The sequence below is a fragment of the Chelonoidis abingdonii genome, chromosome 20, assembly GCF_003597395.2.
Source record: "Chelonoidis abingdonii isolate Lonesome George chromosome 20, CheloAbing_2.0, whole genome shotgun sequence".
Lineage (NCBI taxonomy): Eukaryota > Metazoa > Chordata > Testudines > Testudinidae > Chelonoidis > Chelonoidis abingdonii.
Window position 1 is genome coordinate 23,975,798 of NC_133788.1, and position 27,916 is coordinate 24,003,713.

Sequence of the window (27,916 nt, forward strand, 5' to 3'; positions counted from 1 at the left end):
GACACACTGACATCCATCTCCGCTGCCTTCGCCCACCTGTCTCCTGTCCCAGCCTCCCCCTGCTGTGCTGTGAAGTAGACACTCACTGATGTTGAGAGTACAGGGTAAATATGGTTCACCCCAGAGCTGTTTTCAGCCCGTCGGTATTTAGGGAACTTCTCCTGTAGATCAGATTACTGTCATCATCACACATCACCACCAATACCACCAGTCAGGCGTTGTTCATGGGAAACTCCTCTTTGTTCAGTCTTTGTGGTAAGTGGTGCTCCCTGGATTCACCCTGGACTCTTGGGAATCAGGAAGCTCCTTTCTCTTCAGAGATCTTACTGAACACATGGTCCCAAACTCAGGTACCAGGAAACATCAGGATTAATTAGGGAAGTAACCTATGAAGGGAATCCAAGTGTGAGATCTCCCGTGCAGCATCTTCTGGGGAGATAGTAATATAGAGTCCATTCTGATGGGCGTATTCTGCTTGCAGCATACATTTTCTTGGGAATTAGGAGTGGCCAGGAGGCTAGCTGCTGTTGCACTGGCAGTTTTTCACCACAGTTGTTTGTGGTACTAAACCCTCCATCCTGGCAGAATATCAGAGCCTGGTAGTTCACAGCACTCTTATGAAAGAGATATTCTTCACCACTTCTTTAATGTATTAAGAAGTGAAATGTTGAAGTTCATTGGAATTTGCTGGTAAGCCTGTATGTATATCAAAAGAACTCATTAAAATCCAGTGCCTTACATGGTGTCAAGTATGAGAGGGTTAGCTGTGTTAGTCTGTATCCACAAAAACAACGAGGAGTCCGGTGCCACCTTAAAGACTTACAGATTTATTTGGGCATAAGCTTCCATGGGTAAAAAAACCCACTTTTTCAGATGCATGGAGTGAAAATTACAGATGCCGGCATAAATATACTGACACATGAAGAGAAGGGAGTTACCTTACTCCCTTAACTCCCTTCTCTTCATGTGTCAGTATATTTGTCTGCCAGAACTTGCTCTGAGCCATTTAGACTCCTAATTCATGCCCTTAGCCATACTGGGCCTCACACTTTTGCAATATGACCATTCCCTTAGCCGTTGGGCTTGATCCTTAATTGTCATGTTTCATGTTTTTCATGTTGGGTCTTCAATCATGTTCCTTGCATTAAAATGCCACACTGCAGTATCAACAGGATTCGATATCCATCACTGTAGCTACTCAAAGGAGCTTCATGACACCTGAAGAAAGACCCCAATAATAGAAGAGAACTTCTCAGCCATTGTAGTTCCTCACTATTAGCCTGGCTAAGAGCCACATTCTGGGAAGCTTGCCAGAAAAGTAAAGACTTCATGAAATGCGGGGAGTGGTCAGCCCAAATAACAGATGTGTGTATGTATACGCTGTCTCTCTGGGAGATGGAAAATGATCTTCTGTCATTGACTTCCACATTTCTATCTGCAGGAAGGCCCTTTCCTTGTTTGTATGGTTGTGAAACTGTCTCCCTTTTGTTTAATGGTGTTAGGCTCGCCATCTTTGTGGACATATTCATCCAATACAGCTACATCTCACATTAGCTAGGAGGCCTTGTTAGACCAGGACAGGGTGTATCATCATGGAGTCTATGTTCTTCAGTGTTCAGAATGTCATGGCCATGTTTGTGACTTTCTACTATCCTATGGCTTTTCTGTGGTGCTCATCACCAGAGCATATGTGAGCATCTGACAATGTATCTTCACAATACCACTGTGAGGTAGGGAAGGATTATCCCCACGTGGAGAATTGAGGCACAGAGAAACTGAGGAACTTGCCCCAGGTTTGGCAGGAAGTCTGTTTCAGAGCAGGAAACAAACCCCTACATCTGAAGAGTTTCAGTCCAGTGCCTGAGCTGCAAGTCATCTTTCTCCCTTAGGAAGGCAGTGAAGCTACTAAGTCTGGGCTCATTGGGAATGATTTAAACTCTTCCCAGACACAGACGTTGTAGGCATAGAGTGACAGCTGCTGAAGGAAGTAGACTCATCTGTAAACTACAGAACTGCAACATTGCCATTAAAAATCTAATAGTGACCAGATACTTTAAAATAATTATTTCCCTTTGGGCTTCATCCATTTGGATATTGCCAGTATTGCCATGTGAGATCCTCATACATTTCTGTAACATCCTTACCATGGAATGTCTCTGGAAATAATGCACACCAAAAAGCTTGTTTAAAACAACAACATTTTGACATAAAATGTTGCATGTCAGCATTTTACAGAGAGAATGTTATCTTTGCCAAATATTTTTGTCTGTGAGCTTCTCTAGTATGAATAGAGACAATAATGGTGAATAATATTAATAACTTACATAGACTCTAGGACTGGAAGGGACCTCGAGAGGTCACCAAGTCCAGTCCCCTGCCCTCATGGCAGGACTAAGTATTATCTAGACCAGGGGTCTCAAACTCAAATGACCACAAGGGCCACATGAGCACTAGTTCATTGGCCCGAGGGCCGCATCATTGACACCTCCCCCACACTGCCCCCGGCCCTGTCCCCACTCCACCCTTTTCATGAGGCCCCGCCTCTTCCCACACCTTCCCTGCCTCCATTCCAACCCCTTCCCTGAAGTCCCCACCCCAACTCAGCCCCCTCCCTGCCCCCAGAGGGTGCAGGAGGGGTGTGGAAGAGGCTCAGGACAGGGCGTGCAGGAGGTATGCAGAGTGCAGCAGGGGGCTCAGGGCAGGGAGTTGGGGTGTGGGGTGCAGCAGAGGGCTCAGGGTAGAGGGTTGGGGTGCAGAAAGGGGTGTGGGATGCAGGAGGGCTCCAGGCCAGAGCCCAAAGCCATTTACCTAGAGCGGCCCTGGGGTGGCCCGGCCCTGGCAAGCAGCTGGAACCATGTCCCTGTGGCCCATGGGGGAGGAGGGATGCAGGGCTCCGCGCGCTGCTTGCCGCTTCTCCAGGTCCCTCCCCCAAAGCTCCCATTGGATGTGGTTCCCCGTTCCCAGCCAATGGGAGCTGCAGGGGGGTGGTGCCTGGAACCAGGGCAACACATGGAGCCCTCTGCCCCCGCCCCCCCCCACCATAGGGACGTGATGCAAGCCACTTCAGGGAGTGGCGCAGGGCTCAAGGGGGGCAATCCTGCAGCTGTAGTTTGCCCACCCCTGGCCTGGAGGTAGGGCGGGGGGTGGGCGTGGGCCGCTTGGCGGGCCGTGTGTTTGAAACCCCTGATCTAGACCATCCTTGACAGGTTTTTGTCTAACCTGCTCTTAAAAATCTCCAGTGATAGAGATTCTACCACCTCCCTAGGCAATTCATTCCAGTGCTTAACCACCCTGACAGTTGGGAAGTTTTTCCTAATGTCCAACCTAAACCTCCCTTGCTGCAGTTTAAGCCCATTGCTTCTTGTCCTGTCCTCAGAGGTAAGAAGAATATTTTTTCTCCCTCCACCTTGTAATACCCTTTTATGTACTTGAAAACTGTTCTCATGTTCCCTCTCAGTCTTCTCTTCTCCAGACTAAACAAACCCAATTTTTTAAATCTTCCCTCATAGCTCATGTGTTCTAGACCTTTAATCATTTGTGTTGCTCTTCTCTGGACTTTCTCCAGTTTGTCCATATCTTTCCTGAAATGTGGTGGCCAGAACTGGACACAGTTCTCTAGTTGAGCCATAATCAGCACAGAGTAGAGCAGAATAATTACTCCTCATGTCTTGCTAACAACACTCCTGCTAATACATCCCAGAATGATGTTTGCTTTTTTTGCAACAGCGTTACACTGTTGACACACATTTAGCTTATGGTCCAGTATGAGTCCCCAGATCCCTTTCTGCCGTGCTTCTTCCCATGCAGTCATTTCCCATTTTGTATGTGTGCAACTGATTATTCCTTCCTAAATGGAGTACTTTGCATTTGTCCTCATTGAATTTCATCCTCTTTACTTCAGACCATTTCTCCAGTTTGTCCAGATCATTTTAAATTATAATCCTGTCCTCCAAAGCACTTGAAATTCCTCCCAGTTTGGTATCATCTGCAAACTTTATAAGTGTACTCTCTATGCCATTATCTAAATCATTGATGAAGATATTGAACAGAACTGGACCCAGAACTGATCCCTGCGGAACCCCACTCATTATGTTCTACCAGCATGACTGTGAACCACTGGTAACTACTCTCTGAGAATGATTTTCCAACCAGTTATGCATCCACCTTATAGTAGCTCCATCTAGGTTGCATTTCCCTAGTTTGTTTATGAGAAGATCATGCGAGACAGTATCAAAAGCTTTACTAAAGTCAAGATAGACCACATCTACCGCTTCCCCCACCATCCACAAGGCTTGTTACCCTGTCAAAGAAATCTATCAGGGTGGTTTGATGCAATTTGTTTTTGACAAATCCACACTGACTTATTTATTCACCTCATTATCTTCTAGATGTTTGCAAATTGATTGCTTAATTATTTGCTCCATAATCTTTCTGGGTACTGAAGTTAACCTGACTGGTCTGTAATTCCCCGGGTTGTCCTTATTTCCCTTTGTATAGATGGGCACTAGATTTGCCCTTTTCCAGTCTTCAGAAATCTCTCCTGTCTCCCATGACTTTCCAAAGATAATCACTAATGGCTCAGATATCTCCACAATCAGCTCCTTGAGTATTCTAGGATTCATTTAATCAGGCCCTGGCGACTTGGAGACATCTAACTTGTCTAAGTAATTTTTAACTTTTTCTTTCCCTATTTTGGCCTCTGATCCTACATCATTTCCACTGTCATTCACTATGTTAGACATCCAGTCACCACCAACCTTCTTGGTGAAAACTTAGTTCTTTTTAATTTTTTCAAAACTTGAGAGAGGTCGATACAGATCTAAAACAAAGTTCCTGGTGTGGAAACACGGCCATTCGTAAATTGGAAAGTTCCAAAAAACATATGAGACACAAGCTTCTTCCAACCCCTAAATGACTTAATGGATTTTCTTGTAGCTTTCCAGAAAAATCAGTCTCTACCCCAAAAGTAGGTGGTGTGACTTTGACTTTGGCCAACTTTTTTTTTCACCTGCAGCAAGGATTTAACCCCCCCCCCGTACCTAAAATAGTGGATTCAACCTTAACCAGAGACTCAGCCCCAATGCCCTCCTAGTAATAGGTCTGCGTGTATAATATCCGATACCTGTGTGTCACAGGAATACCGATTGTTTTTATAAATTTGAAAAGCTACTGTTGGGTAAAATTTTCAAAAGGGCCTAATGATGTAGGGACTTAGTGTCCTATTGACTATCTGTTAGATTTAGGCTTTCAAGGCCCTTACATCACTTTTGAAAATTGGACTTTGGCACCTAAGACTTTTGGCATGTTTGAAAATTTTACCCAGGGCCAAATGAGATATTTTTCTTTCTTCCACTTCATGGTAGAATGTTTCTTTTCTTTTCTTTTCTTTTAAGAGAGTTCAAGTTCTGTCTTAAATAGCAAAATGAATTTTGATCCATCAGATGATACAAGAAGCTCTCCCAGTCAGAGCTCTCCTCAGTCCAGTCTGTGGTGGAACTGCTTTGTGTGTTCTTGAACACCCCTAGATGGAACCTGATCTCAGACACAACCATCCAGACTGATTTCCCTCTGTCACTAGTGAAATCTGTTCACTACTGATTGCACTGGTGTGAGACAGGCTAAAGGAGGGTTTCACAGTCTCACAGGCAGGCTCCTCACTTTTTAGATCTTCCCAGATTTCCCCTCCGTTTCCCCCTCTTTAATTGGAATGCTTGGCCTCTTGCACTCAGTCTCAGGGCGGAGAAGCTTGTTTCTGTTGCTGGCCCAGTGCCAGATGTCATCACTTCAGGCAGTGCCACGCTGCACATCTTCAGCGGTTTGAAATGGAGAGACAGGGAAATACAGATAAGATCAGCAGCTTTAGGTGATGGCATTGTTTCAAATAAACCATGCATGACCCAAAGCTTCCACTTCAAATGGGGAATGAAAATTGCTTCATCCTTTGACAGCTTGTTTCATGAAAGAAATTTATCTCCACTTAATTGCTTCGGATCCCAAGAGCCTGCCTACAGTAATTTCTAGGAGATAATTATATCAAATTAAAAAAATATGTGACAATCTGACTGCTGAGCAGAATGCACTGGCCAAGGAGGAAGGAGGCACCGCATCTGACTAGCACTTGCAGGTTGTCACTTCCTGCTCTTCTCATGGCCCACAGACATGGAGACCACAGGGGAGAGTCTCTCTGGGATGGGTCTGGACTACGATTGAATTACACAGCCAGCCTAGAAGTGCTGAGGGTGGTGGTGGGAACCCAGAGCCTTGTGTTCTGTTTAGCTCATCCCAAGACCATTTAACTTTGGGAGGGTCTGTGTGCAGATAGTTGGCATTTCTCTTTGTCTCCCACCTGTCGTAAAGTGGCTGTCGCTCCCACCTGCACCTAGATTGGAAGACTAGACTATCAAGTCAGGATGGCAGAGTGACTATCCCATTTCTTCTCCTGTATTGTCACAATGACAGAGCTGAGGAACCAGAAAGCTTGTTGATTTAGAAGCCCAGTGTAAACTTCCTGCCTAGACTGGGACTGGATTCTTGACCATGGCTGAGTTTCTAGGTTTCATTTCGTTTGCCCTCATACTTAACATTGTTTGTAGCTCCCAGTGTGTTCCCCTCACTCATCCCTCCTTCACCCTCCCGTGCTCCGCACTTTTCTCTTATTATTTGAATATTGGCTCTGATTCCAGGGTAATGTCTGGAATTGTCAGTCTGGAAATAGGACTGGGCTGTGGCTGAGTCACCCTTGTGCATGCCTCCTAGAGATCTTTGCACCTTGGGCTCCCACTGCAGTTACTGTCTCAAAGACCGTCCCAGTGGTGGGCCTGTTCAGGTGTGGATTGGTTTTAGAACTGGGATAGATTCAGAGGACTTGATGTCTTGTGGACATAGGACACAGAGCCTTTCACCTCCACGTTGCTGGTTCAGAGCCACTTGCGGCCATTCCCGTCTGAGCTCTGTTTGCTGACTGACGGGGGCCAGGGGGCAGTCTGGCAGACCTGTCAATTGCCTGGCATGGCCAGACTTCTTTGCTCTGTCACTGCAGAATTCTGTGTGGGAACATTGCTGCATAGCCCAGTAACCCCCAAGCGTACTGGCTGCACAGTGTTGCAGAAAAGTGAATTGAAAAGAGAACGCACCTATAAGAAGGTGAGAAATCTTTCTGCACTGGCTTCCCTCTTCGTCACTAAGAAATAGTACTTCACAGCCACAGTCATGTTGTCCAGGTTGTAAGGCCTGTCGTGGGAGCAGGATATGGAGTCTTCCACCTCTAGCAAAAAGAACGAGGAGCACTTCAACCTCCCTAGTCACTCAGTTACAGACCTAAAGTCACAATTCTCCAGCAAAAAACTTCACAACCAGACTCCAGTGAGAAGCTGCAGAATTGAAATTAATTTGCAAATTGGACACCATTAAATTAGGCTTGAATAAAGACAAGGCGTGGATGGGTCATTACGCAAAGTAAAAAACTTTTTTCCCTCCTGTTACTCACACCTTCTCGTCAAGTGTTTGAAATGGGCCATCCTGATTATCACTAAAAAGGTTTTTCTCTCCTGCTGATAATAGCCCACCTTAATTGATTAGTCTCCTTAGAGTTGATACGGCAACTCCCATTTTTTCATGTTCTGTGTGTGTGTATATATCTTGCTACTGTATTTTCCACTGCATGCATCCATTGAAGCGGGTTCTAGCCCACAAAAGCTTATGCCCAAATAAATGTGTTAGTATCTAAGGTGCCACAGGGGCTCCTCGTTGGTTTTGCTGATACAGACAAACACAGCTGCTGCTCTGAAACCTTTCACCTCTAGGTTGCCTGTTTTCTCAGTCTTCACTTTCTCTTGACCACTTGTCCTCTATGTTGTCAGCTCTCTGTCTTGTCCCTTTCCTCCTAGCCTTCTTCCTTGACCTCTTTCTTAACTTAGTCTCCTCTGTAGCTGGTAGCTAAGGATACCGTAGTTAAAGCCACTTCACATAGAGCCCAAGTTCTTCAGGGGTTCCAAAGACTGATTTCCATCATATCCAAAGCAAGGAACCCAGGGGAGTCAGCTGCAGTCTGGGGTCTGCAGGGGCCTGGTATCTTCCTGCAGGAGGCGGGGAGAAGCACATACCAGGACCTGAAAATACAAGCAGCTCTCACCTGGCTGGAAGCTGCTGCTCTCAGGGAAATGGAGTTTCTGTTTCAGAGCCATTAATGAGTTCATTAGTCAGCAGTGATCCTGTCTGCTTTAGATTTTGCCCCTCATCGCCCCCTCTCCCTCCTGCAGGATCTCAAGCTGTGGCAGGAGATGAAGTAAAACGCTAAAGTTTATTGCAAAGTTCATCTCTGAATCATGCTGGAACTTGCGTGTGTTGTGCTGGCAGCTTCAAGGGGATGCTACCTGGTAATTAATTAGGTGTCAGGAGACAGCCCAGAGGTTCCAAGTCCTATATTCTTGCTAATAGAAATTGTCTCCTTTTACATTCTCCTCTTTGGCTTGCCTTTATTTCCACAAGGTTGGAGAGAGCCCAGCCACCCATGGGTGTCTAATCACACCTTCCCTTGGCCTCCCTTCTTCATATGCTAGCTCTTGCCTTGAATGGAACATGAGCACAATGAGCCCAGTCCTGAAGTCTCCCTTTGTCAGCTAGGCCGGATTCTGCTATCTTTTCTCACCCTTGCCCTGCCAGGGACTCCAGCCTCACTTCTCCCTTCCCCTCCTCCTCTCACTGTCATCTGTGCACTTGTTCCCACACTGGCCCCTGCACCTGGAACCCCTCCCAATCCTCTCATTTATAATGCCTGCTCAGGGCCCACTTCTGCCATGCAGCTCCTAAACGTCGCTCTTCCCTGCCACCCAGCACTGACAGACAGGTGCTCCTGGTCTCCCAGAGCAGTTTAGATTGTAAGCGCACAGGGCCAAGAGCCAACTCTTTCCAATGTCTTACACAGCACTGAACGTGCTGCCTGCACTCAGGGTCCCAACCTTGTGCCATGCAGGCACTTGGCACAGCCCTCCTCCTCTCTCGCCCCTGGCCCTCTCTTCTTTATTAAATACCCACATCCCCTCGGCTACCTTACTCTGGGCTGCTTCTTACTGTCTCTTCCACTGCCCCCCGATCCCATTCCCTCCCAGTTACTGACCTCCTCACCCTTACACTCAGCCCCTTCCTCTCACGCTCTCTCGCCTCCTTCCTTTCAGCATGGAAGCATGCACTGCTGTCCCCCATCCTTAGAGGAACAATCACCTTCATCCCACCTGTTCCTCCACCTACTGTCTCATCTCCCTTCTCTCTTGCACATTCAGGCTCCTGGAAGTTGCCATTAACCAGTGCTGCTGGACAGGATCTTCTAATGCCCTTCCAGATACACCACCCCATCTGGTTCCTGCCCTCTCCACTCAAACAGCCCTCACTCACTAAGGCTGCATCTCTAGTTGAAAACCTGTCCCAGAGTAACTAAATCCATCAACATATGCACACCAGCCTGGGCTCCCCAGTGATTGCTCCCTGGTCAGGTTTTTGGCCTGTCCTCCATCCTTCGTCTCGTGAATAGCCTTCAGTACTGTGGATCATACTCTCATCCCTAGGCTGTCATGACCCTGTACTCTCCTGATTCTCCTGGTGGGCAACCTTAGCCCCTTTGCATAGATTCAGTTATCTCTGTGCTAATGACTCACAAATGTACTGCCCTGCCCTGCCCTGCATATCTGACATCTCATCCTGGGGATGGCTGGCTGCCAACCCACACTCAGTATGGCCTAACTGAGCTCCTTCTCCGTTTCTGCCATCCTGCACTGCAGTGAGCAGCAGCACCAGCCACCCTGTCCCTGGAGGTCCTTTGTGAAGCTTGCCTCTCCTCTCCCCACACATCCTTGCTATAGTCAACTCTTGCTGCTGTTTTGTCAGCCACATATGGAAAATCAAACCTTCCTTTTTGTCCTAGTGGCTAAGACACTTATCCATGTCCTGGTAATCTCCTGCCTCCGTTACTGCCGTTTTCTTCTGTCAGCTGTGGAAGCTGAGGTGACTTAGCTCAGCAGAGCTAGGGGTTACACTAGCTAATGTTTGGAAAGCCCTGTGGGGAGGGAAACTTATGTCTTTGTGAAGTAACTGATGAAACCTCATGTACCAGTGTTCTCCCTGTCTTTCATATCCTGTTTTAGCACCCTGCGCAGGTTCACTTCACCTGTATCCAGACAGGGCGCCTCAGTGTCTGCCTCATCTGGAGAGCTCCCAGACTGACGCACGTACCAGGGTGAGGAATAGCTTCTATTGGACTCACTTCTGCTGGTAAGAGAGACAAGGTCTCAAGCTGCACACAGCTCTTCTTCAGGCCTGTGTGGCTCGAAAGCTGATCTCGCTGACCAGCAGAAGTTGGTCCAATAAAAGATATCGCCTCCCCCACCTTGTCTCTCTAATAGCCTGGGACCACCACATTACAGCTGCATGCTTGTACCATAATGCTTCATAAGAGCAGGACAGTTGTGAGGGGCTGTCAGTACCAAGCACAATGGCACAGACACCAAGATGTGGTTCTCAGACGTGCGAAACCGAAGAGAATTGCAGTTCTCACTTTGCCAAGCCCTGTGCACAAGGAGATGCCAGGGCCTGGCCCTGGTGATGCTATGCCACAGCTCTGTGAAGTACTGTGTCTGCCCCTTCAGCCCCAGGAAGAGTCCAATAGAGTGTCACTGCATGTTAGTGGGATGCTCTCACAGCTCCCCTTCCCTCCCCGAGAGCACAGGCAGCCAGTGTTGTGCCCACGTCGCCGCTGCTTTTAAAATACAAGGACACATTTTCTTTGTATTTGTGTGAGCATAGGAGCAATTAATGCTGAAAGTTGCTATTGCTTCGAAGCTATTGTTGTTGCTGATATAGCCCTGTACGTGTGTGTGGCATTTTACAGGCAAAGTTCCTGCCCCAGGATCTGACGCTGTAGAATGTAAGTCAGGATCACATGCTCCAGGGGTCGGGGAAGTGGGGGTCAGAGTGAGGGATGGGAGTGCTCTATGGAGGTCAGCTGCTGCTTTATGGTTGTGCCATTTTAAGTCCACTGCTGGTCGGGCACAGGCAGCACCAAGGGAGCTGCTGAGCAAAGCGTGATGGGGTGCGGTGCTCACTATGGGCTCAGGAGGCTGTTCCAGGTGTAAGGAGTGGTCTGAGAGAGACACATTCTAGTCCAGAAGATAGAGACGGAGCTAGATGGCAAGCAAAGGCTGCATTACGCGGAGTGCCCAAAGGAGATGATTAGAGATTCAGGCGGGAGCAGAGCTGTGAGATCCCAACAGATGTTAACAGGATGGGAAGCAGAAGGTGGCAGGAAGCCAGTGAGAGGCATTGTGGGGTAGGAGTGACATGGTCCTAATGGTGGCAGAGGGCAGCATGTTGAATTGGGTGGAGGTGGGGTCTGTGCTCAGGTGAGAGATGACCGTGGTGGGGGCGAAAGGGTTGGGATGTGTGGAGTGGAAAGGATGGAGGCTAACAACGTTGGACAGGAAGAAATAAGATCTGGCAACATTCTGAGTGTGGGACAGAGGGGAGGTGACGAGCTGGGGTGAAGGGGAGGGCTCGGAGGCAGCAGGACGTTGCATTTGAAGCAGTGGTGATCTGATCCTAGATTAGTTAGGTCTTGGAGGCAATTTCAGTTGTTTTCTATTTTAGCTTCTCCAGATCCTCAGGGCCTGGAAGGGAGGGACAGGTGCTGTGTTGATGGCAGCATCCATCCTTTCCCGCTCTCAGCACTTTCCCAACCAATAACATTGGGAGGAAAATGTTCCATATGTGGTCCCTCCCCAGATGTGGCATCTGTCCTTCCTGGTTCAGTTAGATTAATTAATATTTGCTGTGTTTGTGTTACGGGAGAGTGAAAGACATACTTTCCCATTTGAAAAATTTTAAGTACTAGTTTTTAGACATGGTGGCAGCAAAAATGGCTGATGTTTGAAACATGAGGGCTGGTTCCCTAGGTTGGCTATGGAACAACTTCATTCTGAATGTGCCTCCAGAGCAACTTCCTACTGAGCGTGTCATTGCCTGCAGGTGGGCACTGGTACATGGCTGCGCTGGGCAGGTGGGTGGCGCTAATGCAGTGTGCCCGGGTACATGGCTGCGCTGGGCAGCTGGGCGGCACTAATGCAGTGTGCCCGGGTACATGGCTGCGCTGGTTGGGCAGGTGGCACTAATGCAATGTGCCCCGGTACATGGCTGCTCTGGGCAAGCAGGCAGCACTAATGCAGTGTGCCTTGGTACATGGCTGTGCTGGGCGGGCGGGCGGCGCTAATGCAGTGTGTCCTGGTACATGTCAGCGCTGGGCGGGTGGGTGGCACTAATGCAGTGTGCCTTGGTACATGGCTGTGCTGGGCAGACGGGCGGCGCTAATGCAGTGTGTCCTGGTACATGTCAGCGCTGGGCGGGCGGGCGGCACTAATGCAGTGTGTCCTGGTAATGGCTGCGCTGGGCGGGCAGGTGGCACTATTGCAGTGTGTCCTGGTACATGGCTGCTCTGGGCGGGCGGGCGGTACTAATGCAGTGTGTCCTGGTACATGGCTGCACTGGGTGAGCGGGCGGCACTAATGCAGTATGTCCTGGTACATGGCTGCGCTGGGCGGGCGGGCGGCACTAATGCAGTATGTCCTGGTACCTGGAAATAGCGTGCGCTGGGGTGGGGGTATGACAGAAGCAGGTGTGTCGCTGAATGAATGGCTGCACTGGGCGGGTGGTGGCACTAATGCAGTGTGTCCTGGTAGCAGTGGCTGCACTGGGGGGCGAGGCGGCACTAATGCAGGTTGGTCGCTGGTACATGGCTGCGCTGGCGGGCGGGCGCAGCAATGCAGTTATGTCCTGGTACATGGCTGCACTGGCGGGCGGGCGGCATAATGCAGTGTGTCCTGATACAAATAGTGCGCTGGCGGGTGGGTGGTACTACAAGCGAGTGTGTCCTGGGTACAGTGCGCATCGCACTGGGCGGGGGCGCACTAATGCAGTGTGTCCTGGTACGATGGCGCCTGGGCGGGCGGGCGACTAAGCATGTCGGGCGAGCGTGCGCGGCTATGTCGTGTGTACTGGTACATGGCTGCGCTGGGTGGTGGTACTAATGCAGTGTGTCCTGGTACATGGCTGCAGTGGGTGGGTGGGTGGCACTTAATGCAGTGTGTCCTGGTACATGGCTGCACTGGCGGGCGGGCTGGCACTAATGCAGGTGTGTTGTGGTACATGGCTGCGCTGGGTGGGTGGTACTAATGCAGTGTGTCCTGGTACATGGCTGCAGTGGGTGGGTGGGTGGCACTAATGCAGTGTGTCCTGGCTGCCGCCAGGTACTAACACTCAGTTGGCAGTCGAGTTTGCTCGGGATTGTCTGTGACTCAGGCTGAGTGACTCCAGATTGTCTTTGCTTTATCTTTGTAAAACCTAGTAAATCAAATGCTAACAGGCTATTTTGCAGCACCACACGAGTGTCAGGAGAGCGCAGGTTCCCCAGCAGCCAGGAGTCAGGCACACTGCACTGAGACACTAGTTTCAGCTCTGTTTTCTCTCTGTGGAGTTTCATGCGCTGGAAGATGTACACCCCATGGCAACTGTGTGCGCAGTAACCCTGCCGTGGGAGCCGTACCTGGGACATAGCCTGATTCTTGTTCATAGTATCTGGGCAGTGGGATTGTTGCATGTTTGGTGTGGCAATGAGCAGTGTAATATACTCTGCTTTCTCTTCAGTTCGTATAAATCTTTTGCCTTCTGTTGTGCCCCGGCCAAGTTGCTCAGGTCTCACCAATCACAGCTTCCCTTCATTCTGCTGCTTGCGAACTTGGGGTTCTACTTGAACTCCTCAGAATACACTGCATTCCCCCAGACCATCTCTCCCTCCTCTCCAGTCTGAGTCCGTGCAGTGCTCATCGGAGCCAGGGGGGACCTGCTCTGTTCACACCAGGCCTGGTAATGTCTGGCCCACAGCTCTGCCAAAGGCCAAAATTGGCTCCTAGCACACAGCTGGATTGCGATGACAGTGTTACATGGAGGGTGGAGCAAGCACATACCCCTTCTTCCTACTGTGCTTTCAGGAAATGTAGCTACAGCAGCTGTAAGTGTGAATGAAGTCAAAAGAATGGATCAGTGCCCCCCAGCCCCTCCCTCATCCAGCCCCATCCAGTGTCCACACCCCTATTGTTCTGGTTCAGCTCCTCCATGTCAGGGCACGCACCCAGCAAATGCTCTCTGCATCTGGGTCCCAGGAGGAGGAGGTTTGGAGAGAACAGACAAAGAATAGGTTTTTCCTTGCAGGCGAGCTGTGAATTCCAATTGCTTTTTCCCCTTCCTAGGTGTGTGTTTAACACCCAGCCCAGCTGGGAAGGAGTGATTCTGAGAGCCAGCCAGCCGAGCTGAATGTTCAGTACAAGTAGCAGAGCTGTGTTTGCTGCATCCTCAGAGACAAGGCTGCAGAGCAGGATTCACAGGGGCTAGAGCTCCACTCCAGTTCAGAGTTACCTCTCTGGCCGGCTAGTGAAGCCTGTCCTGCTTGGAGCGGCCCTTTCCCACAGAGGACACTGGCTTTAGGCACACGCCTTTCCTAACATCAGCAGGAGTCCCCTAAGTGGCAGCAGTTCGCTGTGGAGCGAAGTACAGAGCAGCATTTCTCTCTCCCCAGAGTGGCAGCTGGAAGCAGTGTGAGTGCGCTGCCTCCCGCCCTGCCATGAGCATGCTGCAAGTGTGGTTCTTGTGGTGGGAAGTGCCAGTATCGCTAATATCTTTGGGCCGTGGTGTAGCAGCTGACCAAGTTGTGGAGGCATTTTTCTGGTGTCATTAAACTCCCTCCCATAGCCCCATGTTACGGAGTCTGGGGGTTCCAGCCCTTCTCCCCTCTGCTTGGACCCCACAGTGACTTTTATCCAGCCAGTAAAACAGAAGGTTTATTGGACAACAGGAACACAGGTTACAGCAGAGCTTGCAGGCACAGTCAGGACCCCTCCACTGAGTCCTTCTGGGGGTTCAGGGTGCTTGGATCCCAGCTAGGATCCCCTGAATTCTCCGCCCCCAGCCCCAAACCAACTGTCCTGCCTTTTCTCCCGTCCGGCCGAATCCTTTGTTCCCTCTCCTCCGCCCAGGTGCTCCCCCTCCCCCTGCCGGGCTCGGGTTACAGGCTGAGCACCTTGTTCCTCACCTCAAAGACATCCCCTGCTTTCCCGTTCCTCCACACAGGACAGTCCCTTACTCCATCACACCACTCCCCCCTTCGGACTGAACTGGAGCGGGGTCACTCATGCCCAGTGACCTGGGGAAGTTCGAGGGCCCCCTCTCCGGGACAAACCCGTCCCGCTAATCAGGTTGGCACTTCCTTCCATGGACCACGTCTCATGTCATAGTCCTGCAGGGAGCAGCTCCACCTTTCAGGAAGCTTGGCGTTGGCTCCTTTCATCTTGGTGCAGCCAGGTCAGGGGAGAATGGCGTGTACACGGGTGAAGTGTCGCCAAAGAGATTGGCCTTCTAGCTTTCTTAAGGGCCTCACACCTTATGGCCAGGTCATTCCTTCTCGTTATGGGCCGCGTTAGTTTTGCTCCGAAGTAGCATGCTTTCTTGCTCAGGTACTACGAATGGGGGTCTCTCCCCCTTTTCATCCTCCTGCATTAACACCAACCCCTGAGTCCCGTGTCTGATGGCCGTCGGTTTGACAACCATAAATGGTGTGTTCAAAATCTGGGTTTCGCCGAACTGGGCCATGACCAGAGCTCTCTTCAGTCGCCCGGAAAAGCTCCTGGCACTGCTCGGTCCAGATTTACCTTGTCTGGGCTTCCCCTTGTTTTGCCAACAGTTCTAGTGATGGGCCTGGCTATTGGTCACTAAAGTGGGGCTACGAAAACTTCATTAGTACCCTGCCATCCCAATAAAGCCTGGACCTGCTTCTTGGTTTTGGGGAGCAGGCCAGTCTCTGATCACCTTCCACCTTTGGAGGTTCGGCTTCAGGCAGCGCTCCCCACCCATGGCCAGGTAAGGATACTTCAGCCATCCCATCCTTTGCACTTTCTCAGCCTTTTACGGTTAACCCAGCTCTCCTGGATTCGGTCCAGGAGCTTGTGTAACTGGGTAACATGGTTCCCTCCCCCAGGTCTGGCTGGATAGATGCAGATGTCGTCAATATAGGCCACGGCAAAACTCTCCATCCCCCTCAGTAGCTAGAATCCACCAGGCGCTGGAAGGTTGGCCGGCTCTCCCTTGAGGCCAAAGGGCCAAGGGTCAGAAAACTTCGTAGAGCCCCAGAGGGTGAATAAAAGGAGGGGGACGATTTTCAGGCCTTGGACATCTGCGTCCCAGTGGCATTGCAGTATGCCTTGGTAAGATCCATGTGTGGTGATAGGTACCCGAGCACCTCCCAGCTTTGTCTAGGAGCTTCATCAGGCCTGGGCATGGGTGTAGGCATGCATGATACTGTGATGGCATTGAGCTTTCTGATAGTCCACTACAGACCGGATTGACCCTATCCTTCTTGAGGGACCAGCACCACGTGGCCGTAGGCCCAATGGCTGGAAGACGGTCTGGATCACCAAAGCCAGTCATTGTCCCGACCTCTCTTTCCAGAATCCTGGGGCAGTTTTACCAGTGACCGAAAAGGGGAGCATCTTATAGGGGGATGTGACCCGGTCTCCACCCGTGGACTAGTCAAATTAGTGCGTCCAGGTGGTGGAAAACAGCTGTCTGGTAATCTCTCTCTTTTCTGGGCGGAGGAAGAGGGAACAAAGGATTCGGTCGGCGGGAGGAAAGGCAGGACAGTTTGGGTTTGGGGCTGTGGGGCGGAATTCAGGGTATCCTAGCTGGGATCCAAGGTGCTCCCCCCTCCCCGCCCCTCCCCCCTGCTGGGCTCAGGTTACAGGCTGAGCACCTGTCCCTCACCTAAAGACATCCCCTGCTTTCCTGTTCCCCACACAGACAGTCCCTACTCCATCACACCCCACCCTCTGTTTTCAAGGGAATTTGGGTTCCCAGGGAGCTCCTCCCCACAGACTGCACGCCCTGTCTGGCTGTGCCACTCCCTCGAGGCTGTTGGCATTCCCATTCCAGCTCCGCTTTGCTGGATGTTCGCAGGACCCTTGCCTGGAGCCTGGTGCCCAGGTGGAGAGCTATTATTTGTAGGGAAATCGTTCAGCTGCTTCTCCGTGAGATTCAGCTGTGCTGGGGCACGGTGCAGTGTTCAGAGCGGCAGCAGACAGATGAGGCCGGTATTTTGCAAAGTATTGGTTTTGGGAACGGAGACTTTACATCATGCTGCTGTGACTTAGGTACCTGTTTCCTCTAACATGGGCGCCTTGCTCCCCGCGCACGTTTGCTCTGTCATTCGTTGAGCATAATGCGATCTTGCTTAGTAACACTCCTGTGCCTTGCTGGTTTGCTGAGGGTTTGACAGTGTGATTTCTGGTGTCTCCGAGGTGGGAAGAGCAGCATTCTGGGAGCAGTGTACTCGACAGTATTTTAACTCTACCAAGGCACATGAAAATCAGTGGGGCGACCATCCAATTCGGGTACTAGTCTAAAAACACATGAAGGAAATGAAACCCACACAACCTGCTAGAATTACACTGGACCTGACTCAAGTCTACAAACATACGTTAATTCAGATTTCCTGCTGCCACTCCCCATAACTCCCCCATATACCTGCGTGTTAGCTCAGAGACCCTCTGGTCAGACTCTTTGGTTTGCACCCTCCCCCCCGTATTCAGTGGGGTGAAATGATAAGGCTGAGTTCCCTTGGTTTGGGGGCTGAGGAGGGACTGTTTTTCCTGGCAGAGTGGCCTTTCCCATATTCAGTATCAGTCTGTCATAGCAAAACACTTCAGTTCTTTTCATGTGCTACAAGTTACCGAGCAATGCAGCCAGTTTCCCCAGGGCAGGCACCCAGTTCAGTAAGGTCTGGATTCCAACCTGGGAAAGCTGCTTGTATTTGAGTCGCTGAGGACAGGAGCAGAGCCACTCTGAGCAGTAGCCAGGTGGTAGCAGCTTTACTGACTTCTGTGGTTTTGAGCTGCTGAAGTTAAATGGTCTCTTCCAACCTCAGAAGTTTTCTTATCCCAAGTTTCCAAAAAGAGGAGCAGAAAATTCCCAAGTCTTTCATCCCTGTTCAGATATCCACCAGGGCAAGGAACTGGGAACTGTAGAGTGGAATCTCAGATGACCTTCTCTCTGGAAAGCAGACTTCGGAGAGTGTAAGTATTCAATGGCTTAGCCTAGCCAGTGCCCGCTGCATGGATTTGGCCTGTGTCTGCACCTCTTCCCTTCCTGGGCAGATTAACAGAGGCTGGAGAGGGTGAATCACAGAGTCTGCCTGAGGACCCCGTCTGCTTTGAAGCCTTTGGCACTTCTGTGAGATATTCAAATGACAGGCAGACATCTAGAGAGCCGTAAATGTGTGCTTGGTGCCAGCTAAACCACAGAGAAGATACTGCATTTGCGGTGCAGGGAGGTTCAAATATCTGTGGTCAAACTTAAAATTTTATATAAAACTCTCATCTGTGATGGAAGGCATCCAGGAGCTGCACAGAGGACGCACAAGCTGTGCAAACTCACCCAGACTGCTTCCAGATTAGCTCTGCCAGTATGAGGCAGAATGTTCTAGCTCCTTAACTGTTGTTTCCCTCCCACTGTTAAGGCCATAAGTCAGATCTCCAAGGGATGCAGCAACCAGTGTCTGTTTCCATGGGCAGGACTCTACCATGCTCTGGTTGTTACTGACACTGTTTTGCGTTCTGCAAACTTCAGAGAGCCTGGAGGCCCAACACCCCTTTCCTGCCAAACGAACTGTGTGCCTTCCATATTGCCCCCTGCTGTCAGCCTCCGAGCCATATCAGCTGTGGGCCTTGCTCATCACCAGAAACTTTGCTATCAGAAGATGCTGGGAAACAGCTCAATGAGCTACTTCATTTCAGGCCAGCTCCACACTCTGCTTTACCAGGCAGGTCACTGCTGCCAGCTGGGGACCTTCAGAAACCATTCCTGGGTTGAACAGGCTTCTCTGCCTTCAAATGAATGACCTGTTCTAGCTTAAGTGAATCAACTCAGAGGCCACAGAGAAAGGGCAGCGTGTGTCTGTTAGGGGTGCAGGAGTCCCTTTTCCCTTGCTAAGCCATACGCCCTCCACCAGAGAGCCTACTAACTGCTTTCTTATCTCTCTCGCAACTCCACAAAACAGCTCTGACAGGGCACACATCCTCGGAATTAGCCAGTAGACACTTCCCACAGTGATGGAAGGGGGTTCCACTGATGCTGGGATCCACCATCTCCAAGAGGCAATAACTAGGTCGACTGAAGAATTCTTACTCTGAGCTAGCTGCATCTACAGCCTGCTTTAGGTTGTCCTAGCTACATCGCAGAGGGTGCAAAAATGTTCACTGCCCTAGGGAACAGTCACTGGACCAAACCTATCCTGGCACTCAGACTCAGCTCTCTAGAGATGATGGACTCGTTGTAAAAGCTGATCGAAGGCATCAGGGGATGTGACACAATTAGCCTCGCTGAGGAAAAGCTGTATGTACAGCAGCCTGGTCCAGCGCTGACGGAAGAAGCTGCCCCACAGCTGATCCAGAGCAAGAATCTTGTTAGTGTCTGGTGATGTCACCTTGTGAGTGCCAGGTATAGCACTGCATTTGCAGCTCACAGGAGTGAGTCCCTCGCTGCCTTCATGACTGCATGTGCTTCAGGCTGGCTCCTGGCCTTCCTGTGTCCATGGCGTTGAGCAGTGCTTCAGCGCAGAATCCTCTAGTAACATTGTGAGATAGCTAATACTGCCCAGCACCTGTTAGTGCCTTTCCCTCCGATGTATTTCATCCATGCCACCCTGGGTCCGGCATGGGGTAAAGGAGGCAAAGGCCACCGAAGGAGGGGGTTTGGAGCTGTGGTGCCTTGTCCTGTGGTCTTCTGTAAGTGGTCACTGGAAGGCATAAATAGCAAGGCTGGGCTGATAGCGTTAAAACTGCAAAGGCGCTTTGAAAATGCACCAGCTGGTGCAATTAACATGCATCCCGCAGTCTCAGGCAGTTAGCATGTTAATGTATGTCCTGCTGTATCTTTGTGAATGACTAGCATGTTAACATGTGACCTGTGAATTAGCAGGCAGTTAGCCCTCCTCACTGTGTGTTAGCAGGCAGGCAGCATGTTTGCGCGGGGGCTGGGGGAGTGTCTTACTGCGTAGCTGACATGTTTGAGTTAGCATAGGCCCAACCTAGCCCCCATGAAATCATTAAGCCCATGATTCATGAAGCTACTGCACCTTACCTCTAAAGCCACCCCACGGCGATCCCCTCCTCAGACCTCCAGCTGCGTGTCTCCAGGAGATGCTGTGGTAGTGAGGGGCACTGTCAACCCAGCAGCACTCGTGTCTCTAGGGAACTGAGCCCAGGTCACAGTAGGGCACCAGACCACTTCACCAAAGCTTGGTTTCAGTTTTCCTTTTCAAGTGGCTGTGTGCGTGTCAAGCTGATTGTAGCCTTCAGTGAATACTTGAAGCCAGGGTTTTCGGTTCCTGCTGTCTCACTGCACAGCCTGTGGGGGAAGGGCACGTTCTGCTGCTGAACTCTTCTCCTTCGGCCCAGTCTGCTGCTGTACCTCAGCAAATCCACTCTGGTTTTGCATTTGAACTTTCGGTTCTTTCTGCAGCATCAGAGATATACACATCCTCCCTCCCCACTCTCCAGGCTGCAGCATCTCTGCTCCTTCTCAGCTGAGCCTGCGTGAAGAATAACTGATGGCCCTGGGCTGCCCCTTTGGGTCAGATGGGCTCGCTGGGGTGCAGCCCAGTGGCCTGGAACATTCTTGGCATGCTGGGGCTGATATGGGTGCTTCCGTTTCCACCCTGAAACAGGAAGTTTCCAGCGCCCTGTGTAGCTGTGTGTCACGCAGGCTGCTGCTGTACAATACCAGCTACCCTGGTGCGAGTCAGGGTCAGCCTGCTCAGACCATGTCAGAGAGGCCACCATTCCTGGTGCCATTCTGAACTGAGGAGAGCCGGGCCAGCCAAGCTCCAGGAAAGCCCAGCCCTGGGCTGCTGGCTGTTAGCAAGGCTATTATTCCTGGGTGTTCACGTGATGAGGGGGGTGCTGAGGTTATTTGCTTCTAATGCAGCCTGGAAAACTGTGTTCATGAGGCAAGTTACTGGGGGATTATGTCACGGTTCATCAGCTGGGCTCTTCTCCCTTTAAACACTCTCAGCCTGTGTTAACCTAGCAGGAAATCATTGGCTTCCTAGTTGGATTTTTTTTTCAAGGAGGGGGTAAGAGGCCATGCCTAGTTGCCCCCACCCCACCCCTGTGGGGTGGGGGAGGACCTTTCTGCAACATCGCTGGTCACTCTCCAGGCTGAAGCTATCTGGCTTTGTGGGGGATTTTGCAGTTTTATCCTGGCCCCTCCTGTTTACTCCCAGGCTCTTCTCCCTCAGGTGTATGAGGGCTGGCTAGGGGAAAGCATCTCTCAAGGTGGGCTAGGAATGCATCCCAGTGGCCACATTGCAGGAGCTGGGGCGGCACTGAGTCCTGTTGGTGTAGCTGTGGTGCACGCACAACTGCCGTTAATGTCGGAGGTGCTTCCCAAAAATCCCTTCAGGAATGGGTGCAGACCTGATGCCCATCTGCTTAGCCAGGCTGGGCCCCTCATGCCAATCCCTGGTCCTGCATTGAGCTGTGTTCCTGCCATCATCTGCTTGTGTGCTAGACCTTGAGTGACCAACTAGAGATTCCACCTCGTGCTACTAGTGACCAGAGAGGTTGCTCCACTCACCAGTCCCCAGCAAGCTCTTTGCAGGCCTGTGAGTCCTTCCTCTGTGGGTGACACAGGAAGCCCCAATGCTTTGTGTCCCAGCAGCACCCACTCACCCAGCCACGTCACTCCTGCACACACGTGCAAGCCCAGGCACCACCACACCCAAGTATTCACACAGCTGTGCTGAGCTGCTGGAGCTGGGCATGCATGGGTTCATTTACACAGCAGCCCGGGCCCCATAGAGCTGCTGATATCCTGTCACTGAAGTCATCTGCTCTGAGCCAAGGTAGGCCTAGAGCCTGGGCACCAGGTAGTTAGCAAGTCTAGTTTGCAGTGACCCAAGCAAGGGTTTCCCATTTCCCCAACATCTCCACAGCCTGGTAGCTCTCATAGGCAGGAAGTTCCCTTGATATTCAGCCTAGCTGTATCATTCTTGTTCCTTCCAGCTTTGCTCCTCCACAGAACGATTGATTAGGGTGGCCAGTGGTGTGAGAAGTGGGAATGTTTTAATGTTTCCTCTGAATACTGTGTGGGTGCCTCATTATGGCCAACCCTCTGTCGCCAGGCAAGTAATGGCCTGGGCCCTTCCCCCTGCAAGAGGTGCTAAAGGTGTGGGAGAACAAAGAGATCAGGTGACCTCCTGGCCAGGGGGGGAGGGGGGCGCAGAGGGGGGGGAGAGACAAAGCCCGAAGAGGAGGGGTGTAGAGGTTTGGCAGTTTTGGAAGCTGGCTGGGAAATGGAGAGGGGCGCCCTGACTGGGCTCGGGCCTCCCATGGAGCTGTGCCTCCCTGGGGCCCCGATGGACCTAACATAAAGGAGGTCCTCCTGTCTGTACTGGCAAGACCTGGTTTCTTGTCATCTAAATAAGCCTCTATTTTACTGGCTGGCTGAGAGTCACGTTAACTGCGAAATGAGTGCAGGACCCAGTGGCTTCCCCAGGACCCTGCCTGGGCGGACTTGCTGTGGGAGCGCACGGAGGGGCAGAGGATGCTGAATGCTCCTAGGAGAGACCCAGGAGGTGAAGCTGTGTGAGCTTCTTGCCCTGAAGACAGGCTGCTTCCAGGGAGAGGAGGCTTCCCAAAGTCCTGCCTGCTTTGTGGGAGCAGTTCCAGAGGCATCGCCCGGGGACTCCTGACAGGTGAGGGCAGTGGTGTTGCCTTCAGGACATATTCCAGGGGTGTCTAGTCTAGGTTTAGGGGTGTTCCAAGCAGTGAAGTGCCCACTCTTCCCTTGGAGATGATACCCAGCCTAGATCATAGAATGGTCAGATTGGATCAAAGCAGTGGTCCATCTTAGCCAGGTATCCTGTCTTCCATGCCAGTGCCAGAGGGAGTGAACAGAACAGGCATCATCCAAGTGACCCATTCCCTGTCTTCCACTCCCAGCTTCTTGCAAACAGAGGCTAGGGACACTCACTTGCTGGAGGATTCTCTGCACCTTGGGATCTTTAGACCACGATTTGAGGACTTCAGTAACTCCGACATAGGTAGGGGTTGTTACAGGAGTGGGTGGGAGATTCTGTGGCCTACTTTGTAAAGGGAGTCAGACTAGATGGTCATAATGGTCCCTTCTGACATTGAAGTCTGTGAGCATGGGGTTGCATTCCTGCCCATCCTGGCTATAGCCACTGATAGACCTATCCTCCAGGAACTTATCTATTTCTTTACTGAAGGCTGTTAAGGTTTTGGCCTTCACAAAATCCTCTGGCAATGAGTTCCGCAGGTTGTCTGTGCATTGTGTGAATAAACACTTCCTTTTGTTTGTTTTAAACCTGCTGCCTATTGATTTAATTGGGTGACCCCTCGTTCTTATGTATGTGGAGGAGTAAATAACACTTCCTGATTCACTTTCTCCACACCAGTCCAAGATTTTATAGACCTCTATCATATCCCCCATTAGTCATCTCTTTCCAAGCTGAAAAGTCCCAGTCTTTATTTCTCTTCTATATTGGCAGCTGTTTCCTAATCATTTTTGTTGCCCTTCTCTGTACCTTTTCCAATTCCAATACATCTTTTTTTAGATGGGGTGACCGGTCTGTACGCAGTATTCAAGATGTGGGCATACCATGGATTTATATAGAGGCAATATGATATTTTCTGTCTTATCTATCCCTTTCTTAGTGATTCCCAAAACATTCCGTTTTCTTTTTTGACTGCGCCCTGCACATTGAGTGGATGTTTTTCAGAGAACTGTCAATAACTCCAAAATCTCTTTCTTGAGTGGTAACAGCTAATTTAGACCCCACTCTTTTATATGGATAGTTTGGATTTTGTTTTCCGATGTGCATCACTTTGCATTTTTCATCATTGAATTTCATCTGCCCATTTTATTTGCCCAGTCACTCGGTTTTGTGAGATCCTTTTGTAACTCTTCACAGTCAGCTTTGACTTAACTAGGTTGAGTAATTTTGTTATCATCTGCAAATTTTGCCACCTCACTGTTTACGCCTTTTCTCAGATCATTTAGGAGTACATTGAATAGGACTGGGCCCAGTACAGACACAGATCGCCTGTAGCGACCTGGGCGGACACCACTATGTACACTCTCTCCATTCTGAAAACTGACCATTTATTCCTTCCCTTTGTTTCCTGTCTTTTAACCAGTTATCAATCCGTGCAGAGGACCTTCCCTCTTATCTCATGACAGTTTACTTTGCTTAAGAGCCTTGGTGAGGGACCTTGTCAAGGTTCTGAAAATCTAATGACACTCTATCGCACTGGATCCCCCTTGTGCTCATGTTTGTTGACCCCCTCAAAGAATCTCTTGTAGATTGGTGAGGGATGATTTCCCTTACACCAACCATGTTGACGGCATCCCCTCACAAAATCGTGTCCGTTGTCCGTGTCTGGTAGTTCTGTTCTTCATGATAAGTTTCAACTTCCGGCAGTTTTCCTGATGTTCAGACAAACATTTCCCTTCTCTTAGTTCAACACCATTCCCCTGTACCACTCTCCCTTCACTCTTGCGTCCTCTTCGATCACGAGTCATTCTTGCTAAACCGAAGGCTGTCCATGAGTCCCTGGGCGATGCTCTGGAACTGCTCCCCACAACGCCGTTAGACTTTGGGCGCTCTTCCTCCCTTGGAGGCAGACTGTCTGCAGCCGGCAAGAAGTCACACGGCTTTACTTCCGGTCTTGCTGGAGCATCCATGGGCTTCCCAACGCTAGCCCACCCCAGCCGTCCTGGGGAAGCCACAGGTCTGCACCCCCACTCCGCAGTCAGACGTGACTCTCAGCCAGCCAGTAAAACAGAGGTTTATTCGATGACAGGAACAGGGTTCTAAAACAGAGCTTGTAGGTACAGCGAACTGGACCCCTTGGCCGGGTTATCTCATGTCTCGGGGCAGTGAGCCAGACCCCCACGTCTGCAGTTCACTCCTCGTCCCACGAGCTCCAGACTAACACCCCCCTCCAGCCCCTCCTCTCTGCTCAGCCCCTTTCCCGGGCCAGGAATGCACCTGCACTCTTTGTTCCAACACCTTCAGCTGGCACCTTTGCAGAGAAGGGGCCCAGCGCATCAGTTGCTAGGAGACAGAGTGCCAGGCATTTTGTGCACTGGCCCCTTCCCTCTGCAGCAATTCACACACCTCATTCCACCACCTAGATATTAAGAACTGCATAGGGGACACTGAGGCACCAACACAGTATTCAGAGAAAAGATTCAGGGATCACAGTGGGGTCAGATGGCTGACACACACTGTAACAACAAGGTGGTTAAAATTAGCCCACAGAGAGGAAACTGGCAGCACTGTGGAAGTGCAGAAGTTTCCTCTGCGCTGCAGCCTGGTGCGGGGGGGCGGGCACACTGCATGCCGCCTGCCAGCCCGTTACTCACTGTCACCTGGCCCCTCATGCTACCTCAGCCCTGCTTCTGTATTTCTGTTCTCCCCACTGCATGTGTTTGTTATACGCAGTGTTTCCCATAGCAACATGGGATCCTGACTGCTGTTGCTCAGCACAGCTGGGATGCGCTGCGCTGCTGCCCCATCTCTTCCTCATGCCCATACTGTGTGTTGAGCCGCCCAGTTATCTCCCATTGTGTGTGGTGCCGCCCCTGCTTCCTGATGTCTGATCCTTGGTCCCTCCCGATGGCTGCTGGGCACTCAGGTTCACTGTGGTTGCACTGGAGTGAAACCAGCTAGAACCCAGAAATGAGCTGCCTGGTTCTGGGGTCCATGAGTGGGGAGCAGGCTGGGGCCTTCTGACTTGGGGAGCAGAATCTGGGCACTGCTTTCAGTGTAAATGGAGTAAAGTGAGCCAGAACCAAAGTCCATGTGAGACTGGTACAAAGAGAAATCCAGTGAGCATTAGCGAGCAGGGCACAAGGGTAACTTATTGCTGTGAACTTGGCCATCATAGGTTTGTAGCACTTGGAGCCCCGATTTGCACTGGACAGGACAAACAGTCGCCAAGGGTTCGGCTCTCCCAGGCTGGTGTGCCAGGGAAAGCAGCAGGCAGAGAGGGTACTGGCGCAGTGCTGGGCTAGCTAGCAGGGGAAGGGATTCTGATCTGCCCACAGTCTGGTGCAGGGCTGTGGGGCTTGTGGCACCAAGGGGGAGCATTCCAGGCTCTGGTGCTCTGGAAACTCTATCTGAGAGTCTCATACATTTACTAATTACCTACGATATTGAATTGCATCCTGGCTAGCTCAGCCCTGACAGGCTCCCTGGTTACTTTGTGAGATGAGCTCATGGGCTGAGGCAGCAATGGAGTCCAGGAGGTGCGTAGCTTTTGTAAAATACCCCCACCTGCTGGCTCTCAGCACCAGTGTCCTTCCCCTGACACCTGTCTGCCTGACCCCTGCTCTTAGAGCGTTTGAACCCTCCTGCTTCCACTGTGGAGGCTGTTGGGGGCTCCTGTTGATTTAGCTGAAATGAAACAGTCAGGACGATCCTCCTCATTCATCTCCCACTTGGGCAGGTTTCCAGCTCTTGGGTGGGAATTCTGCCTGGGGGTGGGAGGCCTTTCCTTCAGCTCGGACCCAGGAGCGGGCTGCAGGGGAGAGGCTGGGGAGATGGCTCCTGTCTGCAGTGCACAAGAGGTGTCGGTGCCTGTGCTCGCATTAGCCTGCCCCAGTTCTCCCTGCCCCTGGGCCACAAGCTCAAGGGCCAGATACTGGAGCTGGGCATCGAACCAAAGGGGGCTGAGGAACCATCCTCTCTCAGGTGCTTACTTGGCCCTGCTATATGCATCAGCACTGCTCGCAGCAGCTGGTCCCCAGGCTCCAAGGTTTCCCTTTGGTCAGTGGCTGACCACCGCTGCTCTCTGCCTTCCTGGGCACTGACTCTGTTTTTCTTTCTCTGCCTGATCCCCTCGTCCTCACCCTGTAGGTTATTGCAGCTGACTGCAAGAGGGTCACAGTTCTGAAGTATTTCCTGGAAGCCCTTTGTGGACAAGAAGAGCCTTTGCTGGCATTCAAGGGTGGAAAATATGTGTCAGTGGCACCCGTCCCAGACGCCATGGGAAAGGAAATGGGAAGCCAAGAGGGAAAACAACTGGAAGATCAGGTACCGTGCGGGAAGAGCGCGCCTCGGCGAAGGAAGGGTCGCCACTGTGGGGCCCAGCCCCTGCCGGCCCTGCAGCTCCCACTATTTAAAGCCATGGTGGCTGTGTGTGCATTCTGCACTGAGGCTAGGGGAGGGGAATAGTAAGCAGCCTGGTCTTTCGAGTCTACTTCGCTGGTGCCCCTTCCTGCCAGTCCCACCAATGTGCCTCTGTCTTGCTCACTGCTATGAGTTCCAGATGCTGCTGTTCCATACGTAAAGGGGGAAGAGCTCTCCTAGCGTGCAGCGCGGGAGCCCGGCAAGGGGGTGTCAGGGTTCAGGCTCAGTGTGGCAGAGGCCTGAACTCCAGCCTCCAGCACACGCACAGGAAGAGCTGACATTCGCGCCCCCTCCCTCCCCTGCCTCTCACATCCTGATGTGATTAAGGAATTCTCTCTTGTTTTTCTACCCTTGCTTGTTCCTGTAGCCCTCGCTTCACTCCAGGCTCAGTGTGTGTGTCCAGCGGCCCTGCCAGCCACACTGCAGGTTGACACTTTCCTTGTGTTTAATCTTGCAGTTTGAAATGCCAGGGAAACAGTGGAGGCATTTGGAGCTGGGGACTGGGGGACCTTGGCTCTGCCCATCCTCCTCCATCGGGGCTAGAAAGACACAGCAGGTTAGAGTAGGGAAAGCCCTGTAGTGATGGTGGCTGTGGGTGGCCTGCCTTCGGAGAGT

The 27,916-nt window shown here is 51.1% G+C and overlaps 1 protein-coding gene and 1 long non-coding RNA gene across 4 annotated transcripts in view; one reads left to right on the forward strand and one right to left on the reverse strand.

Annotated features, from left to right (window-relative positions):
* The window catches only part of LOC142047985 (uncharacterized), a 32,223-nt gene extending 11,091 nt beyond the window's left edge, over window positions 1-21,132 (reverse strand). Inside the window, exon 1 of the long non-coding RNA XR_012657328.1 lies at window positions 20,221-21,132. This is a non-coding gene — a long non-coding RNA (uncharacterized LOC142047985). The remainder of the gene's footprint in view (window positions 1-20,220) is intronic.
* SMG6 (SMG6 nonsense mediated mRNA decay factor) overlaps window positions 1-27,916 on the forward strand; it is a 158,036-nt gene that overhangs the window by 109,188 nt on the left and 20,932 nt on the right. For all 3 annotated transcript variants that reach the window (XM_075073960.1, XM_075073961.1, XM_032788313.2), the window contains one exon: window positions 27,029-27,205. In XM_075073960.1, the coding sequence (XP_074930061.1) occupies window positions 27,029-27,205 (177 nt within the window). The remainder of the gene's footprint in view (window positions 1-27,028; window positions 27,206-27,916) is intronic.